The sequence below is a fragment of the Amblyomma americanum genome, chromosome 10 (genome assembly GCF_052857255.1).
Source record: "Amblyomma americanum isolate KBUSLIRL-KWMA chromosome 10, ASM5285725v1, whole genome shotgun sequence".
In the NCBI taxonomy this organism is placed as follows: Eukaryota; Metazoa; Arthropoda; class Arachnida; order Ixodida; family Ixodidae; genus Amblyomma; species Amblyomma americanum.
Genome location: NC_135506.1, coordinates 16483175 through 16509184, shown reverse-complemented (window position 1 = coordinate 16509184; position 26010 = coordinate 16483175). Strand labels below are relative to the sequence as shown.

The 26010-nt window shown below is 47.9% G+C and overlaps 1 protein-coding gene across 11 annotated transcripts in view; it reads left to right on the top strand.

Moving 5' to 3' along the window:
- Window positions 1-26010, top strand: part of LOC144107724 (uncharacterized) — a 260626-nt gene that overhangs the window by 176522 nt on the left and 58094 nt on the right. For 10 of the 11 annotated variants that reach the window (XM_077640867.1, XM_077640863.1, XM_077640859.1 and 7 more), the window contains one exon: window positions 24331-24364. In XM_077640867.1, the coding sequence (XP_077496993.1) occupies window positions 24356-24364 (9 nt within the window). In that variant the 5' untranslated portion in view covers window positions 24331-24355. Of the gene's footprint in view, window positions 1-23883; window positions 23933-24330; window positions 24365-26010 lie in introns of those variants that run through there. The other variant, XM_077640857.1, reaches the window with a different exon arrangement.

Genomic DNA, 26010 nt, shown 5'->3' with positions numbered 1-26010 from the left:
GGGCCAGGCAGAGGGCCTTGGTAATTTCGTTGTAGCTGGTCAAGGAGTCTTTGGTGCTGTCCCATGGACGACGGTCGCCGGCGCGGTTCGCGAGCTCGCGCGCCTTGGCGTGTGCCGTCTCGTTTCGGTTGCGATATGTGTTCGATACTGCTGCCATGTGCGCCGGGAACCATTGGATTCTGGTTTGAAAAGCTTCCTCCCACTAAACTTTTCGATTGCTCAGGATTCGGGCCGCTGACTGTGAGATCCAAACTTTGGCGAAGTTTTTGACCGTTTGTCGCGAGTCGCAGAGAACTGTGGCGCACGTCGGTTAAGCAATGCAGTTAAGCCGTGCGGTTAAGCCAGCGGGTAAGCAGTGCGTGCTCCATGGTCTTGCCGACGCACGACGTTGCGGAAGTTACAACCCAGACCAGGGACACCAATGCTCGCCCAAGTGTAACCTATGCGGCGACGCTCACATGACGACCCAACGCCACTTCCCCCGTCATTTTTGAAGAGTGCGAATTAAAGTTATTTCTATCGAAGATTCTCGTGTTTCGTGTTACAAATGAAAATGAAATTGGAAAGGAAATGGAGCAGTATCTGTGTCACACCACGACGGACACCTGAATCGCGCCGTAAGGTAAGGAATAAAGGAGGGACTGAGAGAAGAGAGGAAGAAAGAGGTACCGTAGTAGAGGGCTCCTGGATAATTTTGACCACTTGGGGATATTTCACGTGCACACACATGGGCGGACGCGTTTCGTGTTACAACGCCAACAACCACCTCCAACGCCAACGGCCCACAACGCTGACATCGGTTTTCTGCGAGACAACTCGCCGCGATGGCTCAGTGATTAGTGCGCTCGGCTACTGGCCCGGATTACACGGGTTCGAACCCGACCACGGCAGCCGCGTTTCGACGGAGGCGAAACGCTAAGTCGTCCGTGTGCTGTGCGGTTTCAGTGCACGTTAAAGATCCCTAGGTAGTCGAAATTATTCCGGGGCCCTCCACTACAGCACCTCTTTCTTCCTTTCTTTTTTGACTCCCCCTTTATTCATTCCCTTACAGCGCGGGTCACGTGTCCGCCGATATGTGACACAGCTACTGCGCCATTTCCTTTTCTCAATAATAATTGGTTTTTGGTGGAAAGGAAATGGCGCAGTATCTGTCTCATATATCGTTGGACACCTGAACCGCGCCGTAAGGGAAGGGATAAAGGGGGGAGTCAAAGAATAAAGGAAGAAAGAGGTGCCATAGCGGAAGGCTCCCGAATAATTTCGACCAACTGGGGATCTTTAACGTGCACTGATAATAATAATAATAATTGGTTTTTGGGGGAAAGGAATTGGCGCAGTATCTGTCTCATATATCGTTGGACACCTGAACCGCGCCGTAAGGGAAGGGATAAAGGAGGGAGTGAAAGAGGAAAGGAAGAAGAGGTGCCGTAGTGGAGGGCTCCGGAATAATTTCGACCACCTGGGGATCTTTAACGTGCACTGACATCGCACAGCACACGGGCGCCTTAGCGTTTTTCCTCCATAAAAACACAGCCGCCGCGGTCGGGTTCGAGCCCGGGAACTCCGGATCAGTAGTCGAGCGCCCTAACCACTGAGCCACCGCGGCGGGGACGTGCACTGACACCGCACAGCACACGGGCGCCAAAACGGGCACCAAAACCAAATTTCACTTTTTTTTCCGAACGCATAAGAAGATTGATAGAGGAAAGCAAGCGCATTACCCCTTCTCGCAACATCCTCCCCTTGTCACAATAACTCATTATTAGAAAAGTAAACAGCGGAGTCTTACTACTGCACGAACACTTCAACCGCGCAATAGGGAGGGTTCGAAGGTGAGGAGTGAAAGAAGTTAGAGAGAAAGAGGTCTCGTAATGGAGGGCTGCGAAATAATTTCGCCCTCCTGTGAATCCTTAACATACGCTGACACTGCGCAGCACACGGGCCTTGTTTTATTGCATTTCGCCTCCACCGAAACGCAGCCGCCACCGCGGTCGGGTTCGAACCCATGTCGCTAATTGCCAAAATCTCACTGGGACTGGTTCAGTGCGTTCTAAGATGAGATATCATTAACTAGGCCATTCTCACGGAGCTTTACAAAAGACATGGTTGTGGTTAAGCTGCATACGTATCGCCGAGTGAATAGGCTCGAGTTCTTTTATACGTCCAAACATAAGAACAATTACAATAACGCTTCTATCATTTGTCTTCCAATTCACGTTGAAGTGGTTAGCGCCGCTTGTTGCGCAGAGTATATTTTCGGCAGTCTGGCTGTGTAGTTTGATCTATTGTCTCTCAACGAACACACGCAAGTGCATTCGTTTGCATTAAATAAATACTTCTAACACAGCTGAATAATGGTGTTATTTGTGGACGTGAAGACCTAATAAAAAGCGGCTTAATTAAGGAACCTTCTCAGCAACATATATAAGAATGTGTTTTTTTCTGGATAGTTTGGCTTGTGGTAAGCTTATTGCTAGACAATCCTCACGTGATGTTTTCTGCGAATCTCTGAGCGCAACGAGAACATGCAGAACACCTGCGTAAATGGCACTCGAGGTTGTTTTCTAGTCTCATTCGTGCAAAAAGTTAGGCTTCGTTAGCCCTTCGGTTGCACGCAATCTTTTGCAGCGTATGTGATTCAAGGCTGCGTTCACTGATGTACGCCGCTTGCGGCTTAGTTCAGTCTAGTAATGTAATGCCGCTATAGACTGTGCTTCAATAGTATTAAAAGTATACCCTTAACCGTACTCCACTAAAACACGCGTCCGTGTGCCCTCGTCTCTCGGAGCGCGGCTCTTTATGGCATATCAATCAGTCAATCAATTTAGTTTCTAATCCTACAATATAGATGGAGGGGTTGTATAAAAAAGCTACCAATGAGCAGCTTGACGAGTATACAAACCTAATACGCAGCAGGGAGGCAGAACTGAAAGCTACACAATTTTAAAACGAAGATTATTGAAACTTAATTCTATTTATTGTGATAAACAAAGAGGGGACTAATACACAACTGTACTTGTTCGTCGGGGCGCACCTTCAAAGCAATATTAAATAGAAAAGCTTGCTTCCTGGGAAGAATAATTTACTTGCAAGGCACTGACAAGTTACCATCTGCATCTTAAAGAGTTATTTACTGTTTCAGAGCTAGCTTTCTGGCAGCCTGGCAGAATGCAACGCACATTTCAATTGGGTACGCACTGCGTCACCTGGCATGAAAACAAGTAAAACAAGAGGCTATAAACAACTCTGAAGGCCTGCTTCGTCGTCATTAGTACAGTGCAGTTTTCCTCTCGTCATTCCCATGCTAACAGGACGAAAGACGGTTCAGGTTTGGACCAAAAAGACTAGACGTGCACTGGGCAGCCTCTGTACACAAACTGATGTGTTGCTGCGGGGCTATAATTTATTTCCAGGGGCCCCCGGCAGTAGCGAGACCCCTATCTTCCCTACACATCATGTGCATACCTGCTGAGACAGGATGTCTAGACTGCTGCCTCACTTCACGCGTCAAAGAGAAACGACAGAATGAAAGAGATCTTAGGACATCCCGTGCAATGAACACAGAGTAACCTGTACTAAAGTCTAGTTTTAAAAAATTCAGTGAAATCAAATTCAGAAAAAAATACAGCGGATGCCAGAAGTGAGGTCAAGCCACGTGTCATCGTTTAGCATTCTGAAAGCCGCAAACGGGTCGCTAACTTTTTCACGCTAAAACTTCATTTCAGCCATCCCTGCAGAATATCTCGGCAGGATATTGCGAAAGAACTTTTCGCAGAAACCCAGGAGAATCTTGTCAAAGCGTGCATAAACTTCATGAAATTCCTACATAAAAAAGGAACATAACTGTTCCCAACGCAAACGATGAAAAAAATAAGTCACTCGTCATCGAATGCAAAACCAAGCAAAACCGCAAAACCAAGCTGCACAAAACGAAAGGCGACTAGGGTCTACTTGTATGAAAAATGATGAGAAACACAAAGCAAAACTTATCTCAGTAAACCTAAGCAAAAAAAAATAAACTATGGAGACGCTTGTCACCTTAAGAACGCAATGCGATAACATTACGTTTCACATTAGTCACAGCTTCTGTTGCAACTTCTGTCAGTTTGTTTGCAATTCTGGGCTCATGAACCACCATATTCGGACTGCTAGCCACAGTAGCTGAAATCTGCTACGCTGTGACAGTGCCGACATTTACATATATCATTTTTATTTTTATTTTTTCGATTTTCTATCTAGGTTGCAGACTAGAAAATAGGTTGCCTACAAAACTCGGTGGGCAGGTTATCATAACGTCACAAGGTCATATGACCTCTCTCTAACAGTCAGTGAAATTCTTCCAAGACATAAGAAGGATTTGAGTGTGACGACAACTTTAATGACATCACATTAATATTGTTACGTGGCGGCCAGCCGAAGAATGAGACGCGATGATAAATGCCAAAGAGGTGATTTAATGGCCGCTGGCCGCGCCACTGCCAGCTTTGACTTCTTCGTCACAATATAACTAACATGCTCTGGTGATCTAAATAAAGAAATCCCATTGTGACTGCTTTGAAATTGGTGAGGGCTGAGAATCGTGGTGAAACGTGACAGTACCGAAGTAACACTTCGCAAGCTGATGAATGGTAACCAATTCCTTATTTACAACAGCGCAAGTACGATGAACGTCAATAATGAACGTTCACCAACTTGTCCGATTATCATCATTGATGCAAAGCTACAGTGAGTGAGGCAAAGGTAAGAAAAATTAAGCAATAACGAAAGAAGTGAAATTAAAAAATAAAAAAGAAGCGAGAAAGAAAAGAAGCTGCGCAGTTAAGAAGTAAACCAGGGAACCGTGGCGTTAGTTCCCTTTTCTGTTCATGACGAAAAATTCACCAGTGTTGCGCTCCCATGTGCTTTTCCTTTTTGTTAACTGCGTTCAGGTGAGTAGCCACCCGATCCTTGGCCGATCCCCCAGTGTGGGTATGTGCCATCTTTTGATAGGCTAACAAAAACAACAAGTCTGTGCCCACACATTCTGGACAAGCGCATTTTTCAACGGGATGGTGTTTATGACTATAATTTCTCGCATGTCATAAGACTTCACCATCACAATCCATACATCCGCAGATTCCCCATCGGCACGCTTGTAATTTACAGCTATTTATTGTCCGACGTTCCCCATTGGTGTTCTATGGCAGTCAAATATACAATGCGAACGCAGAACAAACTTTTAAGAGCAAGATTTTGCTATGCATCGGAACGTTAGAGCATTCCCATTGATGCTTTCATAGAGTACATTGCAATATTCTACAGGTGCCTCATAATTAAAAGTGGTTTCCAAGAAAGCTGGACTTTAAAACGAATTAAAAAATGGCTCAAATTCGAGAAAAACCAAGTAAAAATTCTGGAAGCTACGAAGAGACCAGTAAAACTAAGCTCAGCTCGGGTGTTTAAATCCATGTAAATATGAGTTTTAAAGAGAAAGCGAAACAAATTGGAAGTACAAATGCTGGGAGAATCGAAGAAAAGACAAGGAAAGTTAACACAATAACGCAGATACTTGTAAATTGCTTGTGTATACGAATGTTCCTTTCTTTGTTTTCTACATCTGGTCATCCAGGGTCTCCTTCGACGTACGGCTGATATCGCTGAAACTAGGTACCTAGAAGGCAATGCTAGCCGTCTTCAAAAGTGTTCGCCTGTGGCCGTAGTGAAATTACTCATGCAGTTACTCTCATCAAGAACAAAAAAAGCTTCTGGTTTTGAACTGTATTTCTGGAGATGCAGTCTATACAAATGATGACACGTACTGAATGCGATGACATGATCCATTTGCGTTATATAGCGAACAGCAAAAAAAAAAGTGAAACGCAGCGGGTGTCGGCATACACCCAGGTGGGAAGGTGAGGTTGGGAAGATTAGTCGCGAGAGTGTGATCGCTACTAGCGCAGGACACAACTGACTGAAGATCAATTAGAAATGCCTTTGTTCTGTAGTGAACGTAAAAGGGTTGGTGATAATGATCATGATGATGTTAATCATGCATTATCGAGAAAGACTACGTTTACTGAACACACCTAGCTGCTTTCCTACTTAGGCACGGACGACAACGTAGCATTTTTTGTTCCCTTTGACAGCAGTTTGCATCTTTGAAAGCGAGTTCGCACTTCTCGCTTTGATGCCTCCCATCTTTCGATTTTGTTATGTGCATATGTAATTTTGTGTTTATTTTGTTCTCTGTTTTATTCTATATATCCTCAATTTTCATTCTTGTCACCTTATTTGCCCATTCATTTTCGTCCTTCTTTCATCCCTTTTTTTTCTTTTTGTTCGTACAGTTCGCACACAGTGTTGCTGTCCCTGTCTCAGTCACTTTCCCTCCGAGCGTTGAACACGCCACGACCGTATAGCAATTCGTTCATCAGCCGACAGCTCGCTGCTCCCCTCCCACCTCATCCCTCGCTCCCCATCTGCCCAATCCTCCCGCCCCTCTTCCCCGTTCTGTCCTGCGCTTCCCCCGCTTCACAGCAGTCTGGTATCGCCCCCTCCCCGGATAGCCGCGACGTGGAGCAGCACAGCGGATGCGAGCAACGATCCTCCGAGCGCACCGCCGCTCTGCGCAGCTATGGCAAGCCATCCCCCCCCCCCTCCCCCCCTCCCCCCCTCCCCCGAGCGAGCGAGCAACGCCGCGCGCCACAGCTGAGCTTCCAAACGCCTGCCCCTACATCCCTTCTCGCCCTCCGAGCGAAACAACCACCCTAGTCTAACGCCCGCGCCTCGTCGTCGTATATATACCCCGGCGAACCCTGCTCCTCTTCATCCTCGTCCTCCAGCCTCTTCCAGTCCCTCCCCATGGGAAAGGAACGGCGGCGCCGTGTTGTGAGCGCACAGCGGTGGCGGCGGCAGCGCGTGGCCTGTGCTCGTTCCGCGCGCTGGAACCGAGCAGCCTTCTTCCCTCTTTATACGTTCCCTTCCTTTCCCTTCGCCTCCTGCGCAGCCTGGGCCTCCCGATGCCTCCCTCGGCGGACGGAAGTGCCGCACGCCGACGCCAGATTAGCCCGGGCGCCAGTGTATGTGCGTGACGCTGCAGCCGACGCATCCTCCTCCCTCCTCCAACTGCACTAGGCCATCCCGTTCGTCTGTACTCAGCTCTCCCCAATTCCCCTTTCCCTCTCTTTCTTCCCCCTCCGTATCCTCCCAGACGACTAGTGTGTAGAAGCGGAGGAGCCTTCTGTGCGTGTCCACCGCACCACCACCACCATCGCCACCGTCTTCACAGTCGTTGTCCTGTTCGTCCCTAGCTTCCCGCGCCGTTGTCCCCACCGACTAGGCTTGTGGTAGCGGTGGCTGTGGCGGCGGTGCGGCCGTGAGGCATCGCAATTTCCAGACGAGACGACGACGGCGCGTCTATGGCCCCAGGCGCGACCCTCCTACCCCACCTCCCCAACCTCTTTCGGGAAAAGGGGAAACCACACACACACGCTCCCGCGCCGCTGGACCGGAGGCTCTCCCGCCTCCATCAGCGTGAACCCAGGCGCGCCCGACATCGCAGACCGCTCACCCCTCTCACCTCCTTCCATGCCTTGACCCCTACCCTCGTCCTCTTCCTTGAGCGCCCGCATTCCCTTTTTCTCCGTTTCCTTCCACACGCTCCCTTTTATTATTCTATCGCTCCTTCATTTTTTTTTCATTTCCCGATCGTCTCGCTCTCCATTCCGTGTTTTGCTCTTATCGTCAACGCTTCCTCTGTCCGCACACTCTCGGCTTGTATATCAGGAGCGTCGGGGTGCCCCCAGCGCAGGTTGTTTCTTTTATGTTTATTTTGTTTTTTTCAGCAGCTGCTGCTATATTGAAGCTTACTTTTCTGTTCTATCTTTACTTTTCGTTTCTTCCCCGATTCAAACCATTCACGTCTGCCTCTCTTTTCTGTGTTTTGCCTCGGTACAGCAGTCAGTATTGCGACCAGAACATGAACTTACCCTCGTGTTCCCGACTTAGGATCGTCGCTCTTGCTTTCCCGGCTCGTCCTTGTTCACTCTGCACTGCCTCTGGTTCCAGCACCTAGATGTTCAGTAGTAAGGAAAAGAGAAAATTTAACTAATTCACCATCAAGCTAGGACATATCCACGGGTTTAGAACTGAAGGCAACGTCATACAATGTTTGGTCTCAGTAACATTCGGTTGTGTATTGTTACAGATTTATTTATTTATTTATTTTATCTGATAACCACAGTGCCACTCCGCATTTCAGTGGAGGGGCGGGGATTGCAAACAAAAGTACTGTCGAAAGTACAAATGCATTTCACCGTCAACAACGAGCAAAACTAGAAGCTTCGGATAAAGTTCATTTCATATTAGGCAAAGAGAGATGACATGAGGAGGAGGAAAAACATTTATTCAGAGCACAAAAACTGGGTGGGTTCAGCACGAGAACCCATTGGTCGTCATCATAATCCGGCCCCTCTCAACCAGCGATTTCTGGTCGAGTGGGCTGTGGCTATGAAGGGTTCCCTCCCAGCGCTCATGAGTCGGATCGGGATTGCTGTCCAAGTCTGGGTTTTCTTGACATTCCCAAACCGCGTGAAAGAGTGTGCCAACTGCTCCACAGAAGGGGCAGGATGAATGGTAGGTTTCTGGGTACCATTTACTCATTAGGTAAGGATTGGGCAGAGTATTAGTTTGTAGTCGCCTGATTATGTGCTCTTCATATTTACTTAGGGTTTTGTGAGGAAGAGGATATTTCCTTCTTGTGATCTTATAGTACTCCGTAATTTCTGCGTATCTTAGTAAGGGTGAGGGGTTGTCTACTATGTCAGAGAGAGGCTGCGTGCCAGATGCTCGGAGGAGGAGAGCTCGAGCAGCTGTGTTGGCCGCCTCATTGCCCGTCGTTGAGAGGTGCCCTGGCGTCCAGAAGATCTGGATGTTGGAAGGGTTGGACCTTTCCAAAATTTCCCAACACGGAGCGCCAACGCGGCCTCTGAGGTAATTGCGTACCGCTGCTTGTGAGTCGGACATAACCGTTGCCTCGCTGTTCTTTGATATCGCTAGTGCGATAGCTGCTTCTTCAGCCGATGTGGTATCCCCTGCTTCGATAAGGCTGCTTGCAATGATATCCCCCCGGGATGAAACTGCTGCAATTGCCGCGACTCCGTTAACGAAGACTTTTCCAACACTACAACTTGGCAGTATTAGAAGCCACTGAAAAAAAAGAGGAAAACGCACAGCGACACATTGGAAACACGGAGACGCGCAAAAAAGACAGGAAACTAAGAACGAGGAAGGCCATTTATAGCTATGTTCACGTTACTTCAGCAACAAAATACGTATCTGCGGCCGAAAAACATGGAGTTGAGAATGCTCATTTTTCCCCGTCAATCCATTGAATTTGACATCCAGATAATTATGGACTTTGTGACTGCTTCTGAAAGAGGAAGGTAGTATGGTCTAGAATGGGAGATCTCCACGAAAAAAAAAAAAGTTTACATATGCCCGTATGGTCTAATGCGTCGAACTGCGTAAGCAGAATGCACCTTTAGGACCATGCTTTTCTGTTTGATGTTTGTTTTTCATTTGATGCTTTTTTCTACCGCCGCATCAAACTGCCTGAAAGTTGCGTAAGTTATATTCGCTTTACTTTGGCTGACTTTTATCGCTCACTATCGATTTCGTGCTCTACACTTGCTGCATTTACACTTCACTTTGGTGGCTTAATGCATGGTAATGATATTTTATACTTTATGATTTGTTGCGCTTTACATATTTCCCCCTGGCGTGCCGCGTTGATATGCCAATGACGGGCCCTCGCTTCCGGTGATTTACCAATTGAGCTACGGCGGCGGAATTCGGAGGTCGTGGGTTCGGATCCCACCGGCGGCATATGGTTGTCTTGTAGCGACAGTTACATTACGGTAGCATTTCGAGCCTTCAGCGTGGAGGCGCCGCCACGCTGTCACGTCGTTGGTCACGTGGTGCGGAGCAGCTGCCGGCGGCGCGGCGCCATAGCTGATCACGTGGTTGGTCACGTGACGAAGTTCCACTCGGCCAGCTGTAGCTATCGCGTCACTCCAGGTTTAACCAGAGCTAAACCATCGCCATTTTTTTCCTTCTGCTTGTTAATCAGTTATCTATGATAGATGAAATAATTACACTATTATTATCCCATTGGTTAAGCCCACAAATGGTAAAATAAGAAAAAACATTCCCATATGATACTTGGTTTCAGTGACTGTTGGCTTCCATCATAAACTACCACTGCAAGGTAACTTCGGTTCCTAACAATTTTCCGATATCATACCACTGACTTATGGGTTTTCCTTAACTACCACCGGTCATCTTGCCTTCGCATTGCATACCCTGCCCAAGCCCATTTCTTCTTGATTTCGACTAGGCTATCATTAACCCGCATTTCTTCCATGGCCCAACCTGCCCTCTTCATGTGTCTTAACATTGCGCCTATCATCTTCCTTTCCGTAGCTCGCTGTGTTTTCCTCAGTTTGATTTGATGGCTGGCACTGTACCAGCCCGTTATCTCAAATTTGTCGCCTATTTGAAAGATAGCTGTAGTATGCTCTGCTTGCACTCTGAAGCCATGGAACAGGAGACGCTGTGGTAAGTTTGCATTGATAACAACCAGGACTGACACTGCGTTTTTCAGCGCAAGCCCACGCGACGGAAAGAGCCTTGACAGGCCATGTCTATCCGCACGGGAACCTCCATTGTCTGTCTAGCGAGTTGGGCCCGCATAACGGCGCGGTCTTGCGCACGACCAGTTTCGTAAGGCCGCACAAAAGCAAGAAGGTCGTGCGACTCGCCGGGTATAGGTCGCTCACCTCCCCTGGAGACACGCAATCCTCATAAGCACGTTTTCTTTTTTATTGTTATCTCCTGTCGCGCATTGCTGCGTGCTTTATGCGTAAGCCACGTGCCACAGACAACACGATGTAGAGGTTTCGTCGGCGCTAGAGGAGAAACAGCGGTCCGAACAGATACAATATAAGCAGGGTGAAGAATTCACTGCCATGCTCCCGCTGTCAATGTTTCTATAACTCACGCTCTCCGGACGTTCTTGAATAGAATTTTCTGCGTGCGTGCGTGCGTGCGTGCGTGCGTGTGTGTGTGTGTGTGTGTGTGTGTGTGTGTGTGTGTGTGTGTGTGTGTGTGTGTGTGTGTGTGTGTGTGTGTGTGTGTGTGTGTGTGTGTGTGTGTGTGTGTGTGTGTGTGTGTGTGTGTGTGTGTGTGTGTGTGTGTGTGTGTGTGTGTGTGTGTGTGTGTGTGTGTGTGTGTGTGTGTGTGTGTGTGTGTGTGTGTGTGTGTGTGTGTGTGTGTGTGTGTGTGTGTGTGTGTGTGTGTGTGTGAGAGAGAGAGAGAGAGAGAGAGAGACAGAGAGATCAATTTCACGCAGCATGCGTCGTTATACCAGCGTTTCAGTCTCCTTACTATGGCAGGTCGTTGTCAGTTATAATGTCCCCTAAATGCATAAAATCCTGGAATATCCATGGCCCTAGTAGGGTGGTACAGTGCGCTGCGATAGATCGAAACTTTGAATCGTCTCAGACAAGAACAGTCAATACCGATTGCCTCGAGTGTTTCTCCTTCCATTATTTTGTGCTAGCATAGATCTACATTAAATGCAAGGCTAGATATGTCTGTCAAAGATCAACATTCACTGGCGCACAAGCACGCACTTTTTTGAGCACGAACTTTGAAAAGGTGCACAGGTTCCTCCTTACGATCCGGAAAAAAAAAAGAATTTGAAATGGAGTTTAGGTACTTCGGCAAAAATTTCATCGTCATCTGGGAATAATAATAATAATTGGTTTTTGGGGGGAAAGGAAATGGCGCAGTATCTGTCTCATATATCGTTGGACACCTGAACCGCGCCGTAAGGGAAGGAATAAAGGAGGGAGTGAAAGAAGAAAGGAAGAGAGAGGTGCCGTAGTGGAGGGCTCCGGAATAATTTCGACCACCTGGGGATCTTTAACGTGCACTGACATCGCACAGCACACGGGCGCCTTAGCGTTTTTCCTCCATAAAAACGCAGCCGCCGCGGTCGGGTTCGAACCCGGGAACTCCGGATCAGTAGTCGAGCGCCCTAACCACTGAGCCACCGCGGATGGGGAATAAGATCAAGTTTTGCGACGGGAACACGGGGTCATGTATGTGTCGAATGGCCCCGACCAATTCATAATTAAAGGATTTCATGAGAAGTATAATATATACATGACAATTAGCTAGACAAATTGATCACGTAATTTACTCATGGGTCACGTGAACGAGGTGGACGTCACTGAATATTAACTCGAGACGACGACGTTATTTCTTGCGAATAGAGTCATCGCCTGACAACCAGCCTTTAATAGCTCACGTTGTAAAACAAAAGTTTTGATACACGCCATGAATGCCCACGCCGAGCAGTGAAGAATAGGTCATATAGGTGATCCATGTGTAATATAACCAATGATGACGTCACATTGATTATGGTCACGTCACGATGACGTGATATCGTTCGAACGACTCGATCTCCGCAATGCAAGCCTTTAACAGCTGACGCTGCAAAACATTAGTTTTGATACCCTCCATTAGTGCCAGCACGTACCGAGAAAATCGTACAGCAGCGCCTATAGGAGGCTCTAGTGTAATGGACAAGTTCACCGAACAGCGTTTAGAAAACGCCTGCATACGAAACTGCAGCAGAGGCCGTGTATGCTGCGAAAGATATACCGGGCTCCTTCCCCGGCACGCGCCCTGGCGAGCCCGCGGTGAGACCCAGGCGGTGCGCGGTGCCTTTTGTGTTTTCGCGCCGTGCGCTGGAGGCTCTTTGTTTACGTGTCCAGCGGCTCACCTAACCGCGGCTCGCTGGCTAATAAAGCTCGTCCGCGGGCGGCGGCTGCGGCAGCGACTTGGCGCTCCGTGGAGGCCAGCGCCAGCGGTGCAGAAAATACGGCTCGCCGGCTTCCGGCTGCAAGCGCTGCTCGCGACGCGGATAGATGGCGCTGGGAGCGCGAGGCGGGGAGTGCAGGGGAGGGCCGCCCCTCACTTGCACTCCGTTGGGCTAGTGCCTGGGCAGCAACGGCACTTGTGTGGGGACAAAGCGGAGTTCACGTGGAGTGGCACCACTTCAGTTTCGCTGTCCGCCTGAAGACTGTGCTCCAGCACATCTTATGAGGGATCTGGGATTCGGGAAGTTGCAACATCACAGCTCCCACCCGCACTATCGTTATATTCCGCCATCCCGTTAACGCTCCTGCAAGATTCACCATTGCGACAAGAAGGTTGAGACTGATGAAGTTATGCACATTTCGTCGATATACATTTGCGCTGCAGTGAAGAGACTGGGTGAATTCTTCAACTACACGGTCTCGAGTGCCAGTTTATAATGTAGAAAAAAAAACGTTCACTTCAAGTGAGAATGTCTATTTCTTTCCTCAACGTTTATAAGCAGTCGATTTCAAGCAACCGCTAGTAAGATCGAAATTCTGGCAATTCATTCATGTCCCCTATTAAGCACAAAACACCTGCAAGGAATCAGCAACGAATCTCGAAGCTCGCCCCAGAGTAGGTTGCGCTTTTAAAAAGAAGACAGTGAAAGTTCATGCGTCACAACGGAAGTTCACTGAGAAAACACAAGTTAACTTACCGCTTCCACACGCTAAACTAATTTCAAGTCCTGTTGCGCTTCTCAAGGGGTCCGTAGTAGCTGACCTTAAAGTGAAACTCTAAATCGTACTTCCTCCTCCTCACGGGCGCAATATACTGCAGAAGCCCCTTCTGCCGCGGTGCACACAGAAGTACGGCCGCTCCGTCTCATTCCACACCGCACCTCAGCTCACGCCTCCCTGACCACGCAACGCGGCGGGAGCTACACCGCTGTCGTGCACGGGCCAGTAGCGCCCCTATTATTCACCGAGGGACCCAACCGCCGTCGCCGGCCGACGTCGCGTACTAGCGACTACGGATGCGGTGGCGGTGGCGGCTGCGGCGACCGTGGCTAGCCTGAATCGTAGCGCGGCTAGCAAGCGTGCTTTGAGCGAGCGCACGTCAGGGACAGGTATACAACCCCCCTCCCCTTACCCCTTCTTCCCCCTCAACCCTCGACAGAGGCCGAAAGACGGAAGACGCTGTGTGCAGGGCACTTTCCCCATACGCGGCCTGAACCCAACGTGTGTGTAAGCACGCCGACCGGTTCGCTCCGTTCGGTCTGCTGCTTCTGCACCGCTCTCCCGGAACAATTCTGTGCAGCCTTCTTAAAAAGCTGAACTTGTATGGAGTCTCCCCTTGCCGGTAACAAGATGCGGCGCTTTCCAATGCTCACGCCAGCGTGTTGTTCAGGATACCGAAACTAGCTCGCTCGCTTCCCCGGTTTCAAAGTTAGTCTTTCCAAGCTTTAGCTCACAAGTTACGCACTTTTTTGAAGCAACACATTCTCCTACGTGTACACTCACGTCAGGTAGTTCGAATGAAATATATTACATTTTCCTTTAAAACTGCCGGCTGTTGTGATACTGAGTACGCTTTCACTTCCCGTAATTCTGCACGTAACTCATGCAACAGCGCGAAACTTGTTTTCTCTGCCTCAGCTTTGCACTCGGGCATGCGGCAGCGGGTACATTCCCCTGCAGTCCTTTATTCATCATTTTTTAGCTTGTTTTTCGCGACGACGTCGTCTTGAGCTCCGTTCTGGCTGGCGACTTGGCAAAAAGCTGCGGCTGCTGGAAAGCCGCCGTGGCTGAGAAGCCGCTCGAGAGAGTGTATGATGTGGTTAGCAACTGGTTTAAGAAAATGGTCTCCGTTGAGAGTCTCGGATGTGGAAGACTAACCATTCTTCTTTTGCGAAGACGAGCAGCGGGGTGTGAGGGTGGGAGATGTGCAAAGTTTAGCTTTCGCTTGCGGGTGCGTTTGCGAGGTTGACTTTGTGATTCATTGTTCTTGGCTTGGGGTTCGCTCGCTAAGCACGTTGGGTGCTGCCTGAGAAAGTTTAATGCTTAAAATAGCGCCCCTCTCCGGTCCTGCCTTGTAACAGCGACTAAGCAGTGCCGGGCCCAAGGTACATGTGGAGTTGTACTTGTGCTGAAGCAGTATTTATCGTACTTTGCCTGCGGAGGTGATTGCACCCGCTAGACCTAGCGTACATTTGGTCCCCCCCCCCCCCCTCGCGGTTACATAAATAATTGCTTGCGCAAGGCAGTGTGTCAGGCATTCTAGAAGGCTTTAGATGACAGGCAGCAATCGCAACGTAGGGTGATTTTATTTTAATGTTGCCAGTGCTGCTATAGGATTGAACCAGAATGTCATGTGGGTGGGTTTCCAGTAGCCTGCGTTGTATATGGAGTCGGTATAGATGTTGATGTTAGTATTCTGGTGTTTAGTGAGTAAAGATGCTCCCTGTATTCACTTAGCATGGAACAAGCACATAAGTTTCGCAAAGTTCAAAACAGCACTCTCCTCACTCCACTAAGGCTCTGCAACTTCGGAAGGCGCGACACAGCTCACTGACCCCACTGTCCAGAGATCAAAGCACACATAGAACACATTCTCTGTTAATGTAACACTGACATTACCTCTCTTTATCTCATTTATCCTCGCCCTCCTTCATGAAGAGCTTGGCTTCACTCGGATTCGGCAGATAATCAGCGGGCCTTGGCGGAGCGAGCGCTCTTCTGATGATGATAATGATTATTACCTCAGGCTCTTCTTCACTGGGTTTAGTGCTGACGCTTTTATTTTTGTTTTTTGTAGCGATAGCTACATTACGGTAGCATCTCGAGCCTTCAGCGTGGCTGTGCCGCCACGCTGTCACGTGGTGCGGAGCAGCTGCCAGCGGAGCGGCGCCGTGGCTGATCACGTGATTCGTCACGTGGTTCGTCACGTGACCAAGCTCCACTCGGCCAGCTGTAGCTATCGCGTCACTCCAGGTTTAACCAGAGCTAAACCACCGCCAATTTTTTTTCTCGTCCTTCCTCATAATGCTTTCGTATAAATCAGTTCAAAACAACCCTCTTGATTAGTGGTGCAAATATGGTTGTTCGCGCTTTCTTATTGAGTTTGTTTAGCCCAAGGGTATTTATCAACTCATCCGTTCAACTTTCTGAAAAATCTAATACCTGTTTAAATATTGACATAATGAGCGCTTTCCTAAGGCAGCACACTTTTGCGTGGTCTAGTATACCGAAAATTAGAGTACACACTAAAAACTAACCTCCCACAGAAAGGCCCTCAAATGCAATACTCTTGTACAAGCGTGCCAACTTTACCTATTTCTCCCATTGCAGCGATTCCTCCGATTTACGTATAGACTTACCGCCAACATATGGGCCATTGAATTTTCTTCAACAACGCACCCAACGCTTATTTTGTTTCATTCAACTTGTATTCATTTCAAGTTGCTACCAGGATTTGTCACGCAAATTGTTGGTTTTCGCATTCACAGAATGGAATTTTGTTACGTGGTTGCCTCCACTTAGTCTTGTATGTTATACATCACAGATCTGAACTACCTCCCCTCCCCCCACTTCCACCCCCGGCCTGTTTTAATAATGTTCCATCTGGCTTAATTTTTCTTATCTGAGAAACAGGTGTGCGTCTACTACTAAGCTTTGTGTTTGCAAAAGCAGGTGTTCCTGCCGGCGAAACAAAAGGCTGCCTTTTAAACACCCTTTTTCCTTTGTGAAGAAACCGGAGGCCAAATGTGCGAAGCCGTTACCTTCGCTTAGTATTGCTTTTTCGAAGCGGGCTTCATAAACGTAATCGGTAGCAGATTTCCAGTTGCAAGCCCCCGAACGTCGCCGACGACTTCTCGCGGGATCAGCGCTGCCAGCAGCATCTACCGCCAGTGATGTTGACCACCTCCAGCGCTCGTAAGTTTGAGTTCGGTGCGCGAATGACCAGATATGACCACCGCTATACGTTTTCGAGAACGGGAGAGATTGCTTACAGCTCGCTGTGGCCAACTAACCACAGAAGCCAGGCATGATCAGAACTGCAGGAAATAGAGGCACAAAGTTTATCTTATTTTTCTACTCAACGTCAGGAAACAAGTGTAGCCTATCCCATAACCGAGACTGAAGCCCTAAACACTATCCCCCCCACCCACCCCCAAATGGAGACTTTATAACTGCATTAATTATGCAATTATAATTATACTGTTTTTTAGCGCTCGGTCTTCAACCTGTATTAGTCTTTATCTCACTGATTTCGAAACACTATCTTCACTATCTGTCTTATAGCGCATTTTACTCGCTGTCAACGTCCGCACCAATAATTCGCTGGTGACACTAGATACTGCGAGCGCATGCTTGCCTTGGCGAGCTCATGGAACAATAGCAAGCCTTCTATTGGGCCATCAGTCTTGGAGTGCAAAAGATGACGATTCCTCACGTGGTTCGACCTGCTCTGCACATTTTGCGTTACTTCATTATCTGGCAGACGGTGGCGGATATTGGTTAAACGGACGAAACTCCATTGGCTTCTGGAGATCCTACCCAAAATTCTACGACGCTTCGCAAGATTCCACGACGCTCTCCAAAAATGTACGACGTCGAGTTAATCAATTCTTTCACGCCCTACCATATGCTAGCCCTCCCGGTTAGCTCGGTTGCTGTAGCGACTGCTCCGATGAAGCGGTGGTACGGCTTTCGAACCCCGTACCAGGACGAGTTTTTCTGCACGAAGTTTCTGTGGAAGATGTACAGCTTTCCTATTTAGCCGTACGGCTGCTCTTGGGTGGATGGCAATGAGTAATTACTCCCTTATTACAAAAGTACTCCACCTTGGGGAATTCCCCTAGACATTTGATCTGCTCGACACTGCGAAATTGCGCGACATTCTTTCATACTGCACGACACTCCGCGGTACTGTACAACACTCGACGAGATTTTACGGCACTCTATGAGATTTTATGACACACTTAGATTTTTTGACACTCTTCAAGACGGTACGAGACTTTTCGCCGCCGCGGTGGCTGAGTGGTTACGGCGCTCGGCTGCTGGCCCGAAAGACGCGGGTTCGATCCCGGCCGCGGCGGTCGAATTTCAATGGAGGCGAAATTCTAGAGGCCCGTGTACTGCGCGATGTCAGTGCACGTTAAAGAACCCCAGGTGGTCGAAATTTCCGGAGCCCTTCACTACGGCCTCCCTCATAGCCTGAGTTTCTTTGGGACGTTACCGTACGAGACTTTCTCGAGAGTGTACGGGGTCCTGCGAGAATACGTGACGCTCCGCGATAATTTACGACATTTCGCGAGATTGCACAACACTCCGCATGGGCACGACTTGCAAGAAGCATTTCGTGCTCCCCATGAATGATATTGTACCCGCTTCGATAAGTGTTTTCTTCCTGAAAGTTTGCTGAATCACAGCGCGTATTATAGCAAATTTATGATCACTCTGAGATAATATGCAGTAATTGTGGAGGTCAAAATCTTTCCCACGCGCTGTGCAATGTCACTGCCCGTTAAAAATCCCCAAGTAGCGTTAAAATTCATAGTCATTGACTACGGCGCCCTTAATAGCCGAAGTCGTCTCGGGATCTTAAACCCCACGTAGCAGCCACCACTCTGTAAAGCAAGAACAAGTTGCAGTTGAGAGCCCGTGAGCACCATTGCTTGGACACCGCACACCATGCGTGCAGCTCGTGACGCCATCACCTCGGACCTTCACTCTGTCAATTTTTCTGCGATAGCAGTACTAATGTCATTCTGGCCAAGATGGTACCGGCTAATACCTTGTGCAGGCGCCGTCGTTGGAAGCCTCAGGAAGCCTCCCACCCTCCGTAAGTTCCGCCCACCCATCTCTACCTTCTACCCACCAGCCATTGTACCCTCCACCCGCCTGCACCCATCAGTAGACCACGCTGTATTCGAACAAAAAAAAACTCAAGGGTGCTCTTAAGTCTGCTCAGGTGCAGTAATGCGAAAGCATTCCTCTTACTGCTGCCGATTCGTGCTCGTTTCATTATGCCTTTGCCGTGTCGAAGTCGTTTTTTCTCTCTAACTTAGGTTCTACCACATTCGAACACTTAGGTCCCGTTGCTAGAGCGTCTATTAAGCCCACCAATATACTAATAATTAATCAATTAATTCGTTAACTTAACTGATTATATAACTGAGTGGTTGAGTGATTCGATTCGATTAAATTACCAAAGAATGTGTGAAAAAATTCACTAATTTAACTAATTAACTCGGTAAGTTAACTCTCTGGTGCTCTTCTAAGCTGCCTTTCCTCCTCACCTGTCATCTTCAACGGTGGCCACCCGCCGGGTTGTTGCCATGGCAACCACCCTCGGGTTGCGCATTTCTCCGCCGGCGCCAGAACGTCGTCTGGCCACTCTGTCCACCCTCTGGTTTCTTCCCGTGCAGTCACCTTCCGGCCTCTCTCTCCCCTACAAGTGGAGAGGGGGATTTCTCTTTCTCCACTTTATCACCTGCCAACCGTGGCAGGTGCAAGGTGGAGGCTTCAGGGAACATCAGCGACGGACAGTTTTAGTGCGCTAGAACTTAGGTATAGCTACTACTTACCGATTTGTCCTGTCTTTGTTTGAAGCCTGCTTGACCTTGAACCTGAACCGAAGTGAACACCGTGGTGCCAACGCATCTAATTCCCGTTTGACCTAACCACGCTAAATCGTCCGTCTTGCTTTTAGTGCCCTAGCGATACAAGGCGCATTCTCCGATTTCGGGCATACGCGGCGTCAAACAAAATGCGAACAGCGAAACGCGTGGCCAAAGCCTACAGCTTACGCCGTTGCCTGTCGTCATCAGAGATAGACGCGCTCAGCCAGTTTGCGATAGTTTTTCGTCTGTTTTCTTTGACGTTCGTTTTCCGGCTTTGCAACTGGAGCGCCACATTTATGCTTTCCACAGATCAGAAACTGCGCAGCGCGGCTTCGCTGGCGGTAGTGCATGCAGGCCGCTTGGATGAAGCAAGCGCTCTTATCTCCCTGGCCCGCAACGCTTCGATTTTGCTCCTATCATCGCCCTGTTATCAGCGTCGGCTTCGGATGCGAACAGTGTTAAAAAGACGGATCGGGCTGCGCTCGGTGTCCAACGTGGCCGTCGCTGACTCACTTGCTTCTGGTAGGGAGCAGAAGCTTATCGCCGTAGCGCCACCAAAAATGGCGCTCCAATGGCCAGGCGAGAAAACGAGTGCCGAAGAAAACTGAACCGAACCAATCACTAACCGCAAGAGTGGTCCTGTCTGTTTTAGCGACAGGGAAACGGCGTGAAATGGATCTCTGGCCACGCGCTGCTCTGTTCGCGTTTCATTTGACTCCGATACTATGTACACTGGGAGACAACAGTCTAGAGGCCTGTGCGTTGTCAGTGCATGTAGTGCACTTAATGCGCATATAATGCACTGCACGTCACTGTGTAATGTCAGTGCACGTTAAATTGCCCCAGGAGGTCGAAATTTCCGGAGCCCTCCACTACGGTGCCCCTCATAGCCTGAGTTGCTTTGTTTATTGTGATTGTTTATTGATTTCTGTCCAATACAAGGAAAAAGCGAAGGGAAAGATAAAGGATACTAGCCTGACTCGGCCATCCCCCTCTCTCTCTCCCTCCCTCCTTCCGGCCCTCCCTTCCTCCCTCCGTTTATGGGGACGTTAAGCCCCTATAAACCGCAAACAAAATTCTCCAGAACATGCTAGAAGCGATTTTGGCTAATAGCTGCCATGTTTTTTTGGCGATCACACATAAGAGCACACGAGTCCTACTTTCACCTCGGCAAGTATGGCCTCCAGCCCGCAGCTAAACAAAAAGCTATCAGCTTCGGTTCCCAATCACGCGTCCTGGGGACTTTTGTCCCCGACAGTACGTCCCTGATGCCTGCTTTCTTGCAGGCGACCCACCTTCCCACTGGGTTGAGGCAAGCATTCACCTGTGTACACCTCTATGACATACGAGCCCCTCATTTCTTTCTGCCTTGTCTGCTCAGCGACGTTCTAAGTCAAATGCCGAGGATAGCAGGATGACGCAGTGTTCGTGAACTTCTTCATCATCGTCGCCATCACGCCCGTGCCTCAGGTCGCAGCTTCTTTTAGGAGTCTGCAATAATCACTATTCTCAAATAATTTTTTTTTTCTGTTCTAGTACGGTAGAAAGCGATCGAGCAAAGAACCATCACTAAACCGTCGACGGACATCTAATCCGGAACCCTTCTCCTCATACCCAGAAATTCTGGACAAAACCAACTTTGGTCGGGAAACCGTTTATGAAGGCAATTTTTTCATATAATGCAAGATCTCACTATAACAATCAATATATCCGCAGATCACCGGACGGCAGTCTTGTATTTTTTTTTGTATTCACGTCTTGCTTTCGCAAAAGCGCTCCCCACTAGTTTCTATTGGAGTATTAACTGTTCAATGTGGTCGCTGGAAACTTTAAAAGGAATTTTTTGCGTCATAATAGAATAATAGACCATTACTTTCAGTATTTCCATAACAATTTTTCAATTTTCAAACTTTTTCTCTGAGAACGCTGGATTTGTACCCATCAAAAATGAGCAAACACTCGTAATTAATTTTTCCGGACCTAAGTTGCCAACGAAGGTGCACTTCACACCCCGGAGTACCTTCGCATATTAAGCTCGGTACCAAATCTACACCTCTACGCCTTTTCTTCGTCGCCTCGCACAGGCAAGCTTAGGTAACAGTCAGGTGCGTAGCGAAAACACCCGCGTGTAAGTTGAAACGAGTAAACTCATTGATGGAATGCAAACTGCAAAAAGACGTAGTCGACGGGACGCTGTTCAAACTAATAGTAGTCTGAAAAGCCAGTTTTTAGCCCCGTGTACTTAGTCTAGTTTAGTCGTGTCTATACTTCTTTCTCTTCAGTTTGCGTTTTCTCGCTGTTTTTACTTGTTTGACAAGGCACCTGATCGCCCAGTTTTTCATCTTTTTAAAGCGCAAAGCATTTTTGCTTTCTTTTACTCTATGTGATCCAAAAGTAGGATCTTTTCTGACGTGAGTACAAAGGAACGCCGGCCCAGGCTGACGCGGGGAGTAGGTAATCGAAGAGCACTGCACGAGGGTAGAACATTGCTCTTGGCCTAAATTAATAATGACGAGAAACACGCATTTTCTTTTCTTCCTCGCATAACTGAAGAGCATTGCACTGCTGGGGGGTAAAACAATTATGATGAGGATACCAGGAATTTTCGCCCCGGGTAACCGGAGAGCATGGCGTAAGAAGGGAGCATTGCACTTTATCTAGGATAAAAGTATGATGAGACTCCCGCAGTATTCGACACAGCGCACTCCCTCCGTCGTTATCTGTGACATCGATAAGGCTTATCTTTGCAAACATACAATGCTCTATCGAAGAACATTGGAACTGACAGTTGAGGACAAGCATGGAGGGCGTTTGGAATAAATGTTTTTTTTTTAATGTTTCTAGCCGCTCAATTCGGCAATAAATATTTATTTTTCCTCTTCGTGCACTATTCGCCGCATTGCCTACAGTATTATGATCGGGTTCGTGCTCTACCCGTCGTAGTAGTCTAGCTGCAGGCCAGGTGACACAATTATTAAGTTGGGATCATAACACCGGCGACGACATATGAGAGTTAGTGGAGCTGGACAGAGGTCTGATCAAACTGCCGAGAAACCCCTGACAGATAAAAGCTTAATTATGAAGGCTCCGATGCGCTGCCTCCAATTTACTCATTATCCCACGCCATTTAATCAAGGTACGCTGTTTACATCGTGCAGCTTATCGCAACGTTGCATGTTCTAGCATGCTAAAGTTCGCGCACGGCTGATTTTTAAATTACTCACTTAAATGGCTGGATTAGCGCTCGTCCTGTTTTTTTCCTATTTATTCGTCTCTATCCTAAGCACTAGTTCTTTTAATTAATAACGAACCATTAACTAGCCAAGCTTTCTGCCTTGACATCATTTTAGCGCCACGAAAGGGACTCCATCCCGCGACCTTGGGCGTGGCAGCCGAACGCCAAAGCCACTGAGCCACCGTGGCGGGTATTTCTTAAATATATTTTCTAGATTTCTAATATAAAATTTTTTGCGGTTGCTGTTCTCCTGAATTGAAAAAAATGAAACACGTGCGCAGTGAAGGATTGGCTAAGATTGGGCGGGGATCAAATTTGGATGATCAAAAACATTTTGCAATAAATGAATTGAATTCAGAATACGATATTAAGTCAGTGTACTGCTTTCAATTAAAGTATTGTATACACTGGAACAACGCATTGATTTCTGCGAGACAAGTAATGAGGGAACTTCATTCCACATGCTGGAAATAATATTTTGGATAGATACTGTACATGCGTATGCAACCTTATGTACCACATACCGAAGAATTCTGGACGAAATCATTCTTGAGCGGGATAAAGTTTATAAACGCGGTTTCTTCATATATTGTAATCTTTCACTATAACAATCAATATAACCGCGAATGTCTCGTCGGCGGGCATGTATTTTCAACAATCGTTGGCATATCCATTAACGTTGGATATCCCCTTGTCTCTTCGAACGCCTCGTTACCTGTCGTGATCTGCTGTCACCTTCCGAGAGTTTATTATTTCAGTGTTCCCTAGTTTGCTACATATGTTGCTACGTATCGGAATAACAGACCGTTTCCTTCAATATTTCTGTACCAGTATATTAAAGTTCTTCAATTTTGAAAACTTTTGTCCACAAACGTTGGACATGTCGCCGCTTTTTATAACACTCATCGAGCAACAGAGAATTATGCTGCCACGCAAAACGAAGCAGACGAAGTTGGCCTAGTTTTTCTTTCTTTTTTTGCTGCAGCGGCCGCGCAAAGCGCGTGCGTCCCAAACTTCTTTCTTAGCTTCGAAGACGAAGAGAACGACGCCAGTGTTGTAGCGTGGACTCGCGCAGTTGTACTTCAGGCTCGCTCACTTTCCTCCGTTCCCGGCCGCTCCTTGTCCAGCGTAAAACTCAGTTTCGCATCGACTGAGAGCAAAAGGTATGCAACGTGTTTGCCGAGTCCTCCAAGTGAACGGTGTTCTTGTAGCGGTTCAGCGTTAACTCACTGGCGCTTTCCGCGCCACGGAGCCATTGACTGGGCCGTACCCTGGCGCGAGACAGTTCCAGTTGCAGCCACTGGTGGCGATTAGCTGCAACCTAGTATCCGCCAAGAGTAGTTCACTCCGTGATCGTTTCTTGAACGTCCTTCGCTACCTGTCGGTGGTGTTGCGCGAGTCGCGAGTGTTTCTCGAAGCATACGTGTACTTTTCTTGGGCGGAGTTCGTCGCGATGTTCTTTCTTTTCTGCAGAGTGTCGCGAATGCTTCGTCGCAGGCGCTGCCAATAACTGTGTCGCCTAACTCTCCACTTTTTTTCTTGTTTGTTTTTTGTCTTTTAGATAATTGGAACTGGACCGGGAAGCTATGAGTAAGGTAAGTGAACCTCCTTTTTTCCTCTTTTATACCTACTCTCACTCATCTTGTGCCGCGTGCATGAAAGTTTGGTAGCTTTTGCCGGTCACGGGTAGAGCTTGTCGATAGAGTAACGCTCTTCAAATACAGTCGCGGTAACTTGGGGCAGTCTTACTTCATTTTTACGGTGCAGGTACGGTTGTAACTCTTGGCTACGGCGAAGGCTAAAAATGAGGGAAATATTTTTTACCTCCTTCCTGAGTTTCGCCCCATCTTCGGTGTCACTTGCCTCGGTTAGCAAGAGTCCAAGTGGAGCGGGTAACTCTTTTCTGTACTTTTATGGGTGAAGATGGAGAGTTGAAGAGATAGAGAAAGAGACGATGACAAGGGATAGGTGGCCTAGTAGCTCGGACGTCAATCTCGGCTGCGGGAGGTCGTTGGTTCAAAACCCACGACCGGTCAAGGATGGGTACAGGAGTCCTTGGTCCAGCACCCGGAGTCTTTCTTCGATGTCACCCTAGTGGTAACGCTCAAACATTTGCATTACACACTCCTAATCGTCATGTTTTTATTAATTTTTAATGGTATTTTCATTTATTAACAACATATTAGTAGGTTTTCTTTACAGTGTTGCTACCATAGTCATACGCGGCACTGGTAGCACTGCTCCGGGGGTGTTTTTTTCAGTTGCATTTAATGGCATCTCTTTAAAGCGTGCATACAGAAGGCGGTCCCAGGGCACAAGTGCTAGACGAGGCTTTCAATAAGTTTGAAGGCACCTTTTTATCTTCGGAAACGGAGCCTTGCTGCATTTAAAACGAGGGCCTTAACTGGTGAGGCGAGATTAGGAGGGCTGTTTGAGGATGTATCAAGCATTAAACAAGGTACCTCAAGGTTCAAAGTGGTTAAGCGAGCTTATGAGGCATACTCAATGTCGACGAACCGGCACTTATCCTGTTACCGGCGTCTTCCAGACAGGTGAGAACTTGAGATGGTGTTCTTGATCGAAGTCGAAGGGGGGGGGGGGGGGGGGTAGACTTGTAAAGTGGCCAACAGATAACTTGTCGGCCAAGCCAAGTTAACTGAGTGAATTGCAGGGGACGGGGGTTGCAGATCAGGGAGGGGTAAGGGAAGCTCGGTGGGATAGTGCGGCTAGCTACTGGTACAGGAAAGGTATAACTGGGGAGCATTAAAATAGGCGTTTCTTTTAGCAGCAGATTTACCAGATTTACTCCGGCTAATGATGTTTACCGTGGTTATGATTACTATGATTATAATGACAATTTAGTTTTGTAATACGCTAAACACTACTAAAACGGGAGACAGCCACGAATGTGAAATGAATTCTGGGTGTCTTTTGATGCTTATGGTCGGGTACAACCTAAGTCTGCTGTGGAGCTCCGCCCACATTCGTGACCATATAATGAAATTACTCCGCAGCAAGAAGATAGTCCTTTGTTAAGCTTTTCTTTCGACCATTATTTACCGCAAGACAAAAGTATAACCGCAAGAGATTTGATACCTATGGCTGTTAAATGAAGTCAAACGTTAAGGAATGCTGCGGCCAAATTACTTCGCCTGTATCTATAGACTACAGCATCCTAACGACAAATAGATCATCCTCGCTGAAAACTGATCTTTTCAAAGTTAGAAAAGAACAAAAATGA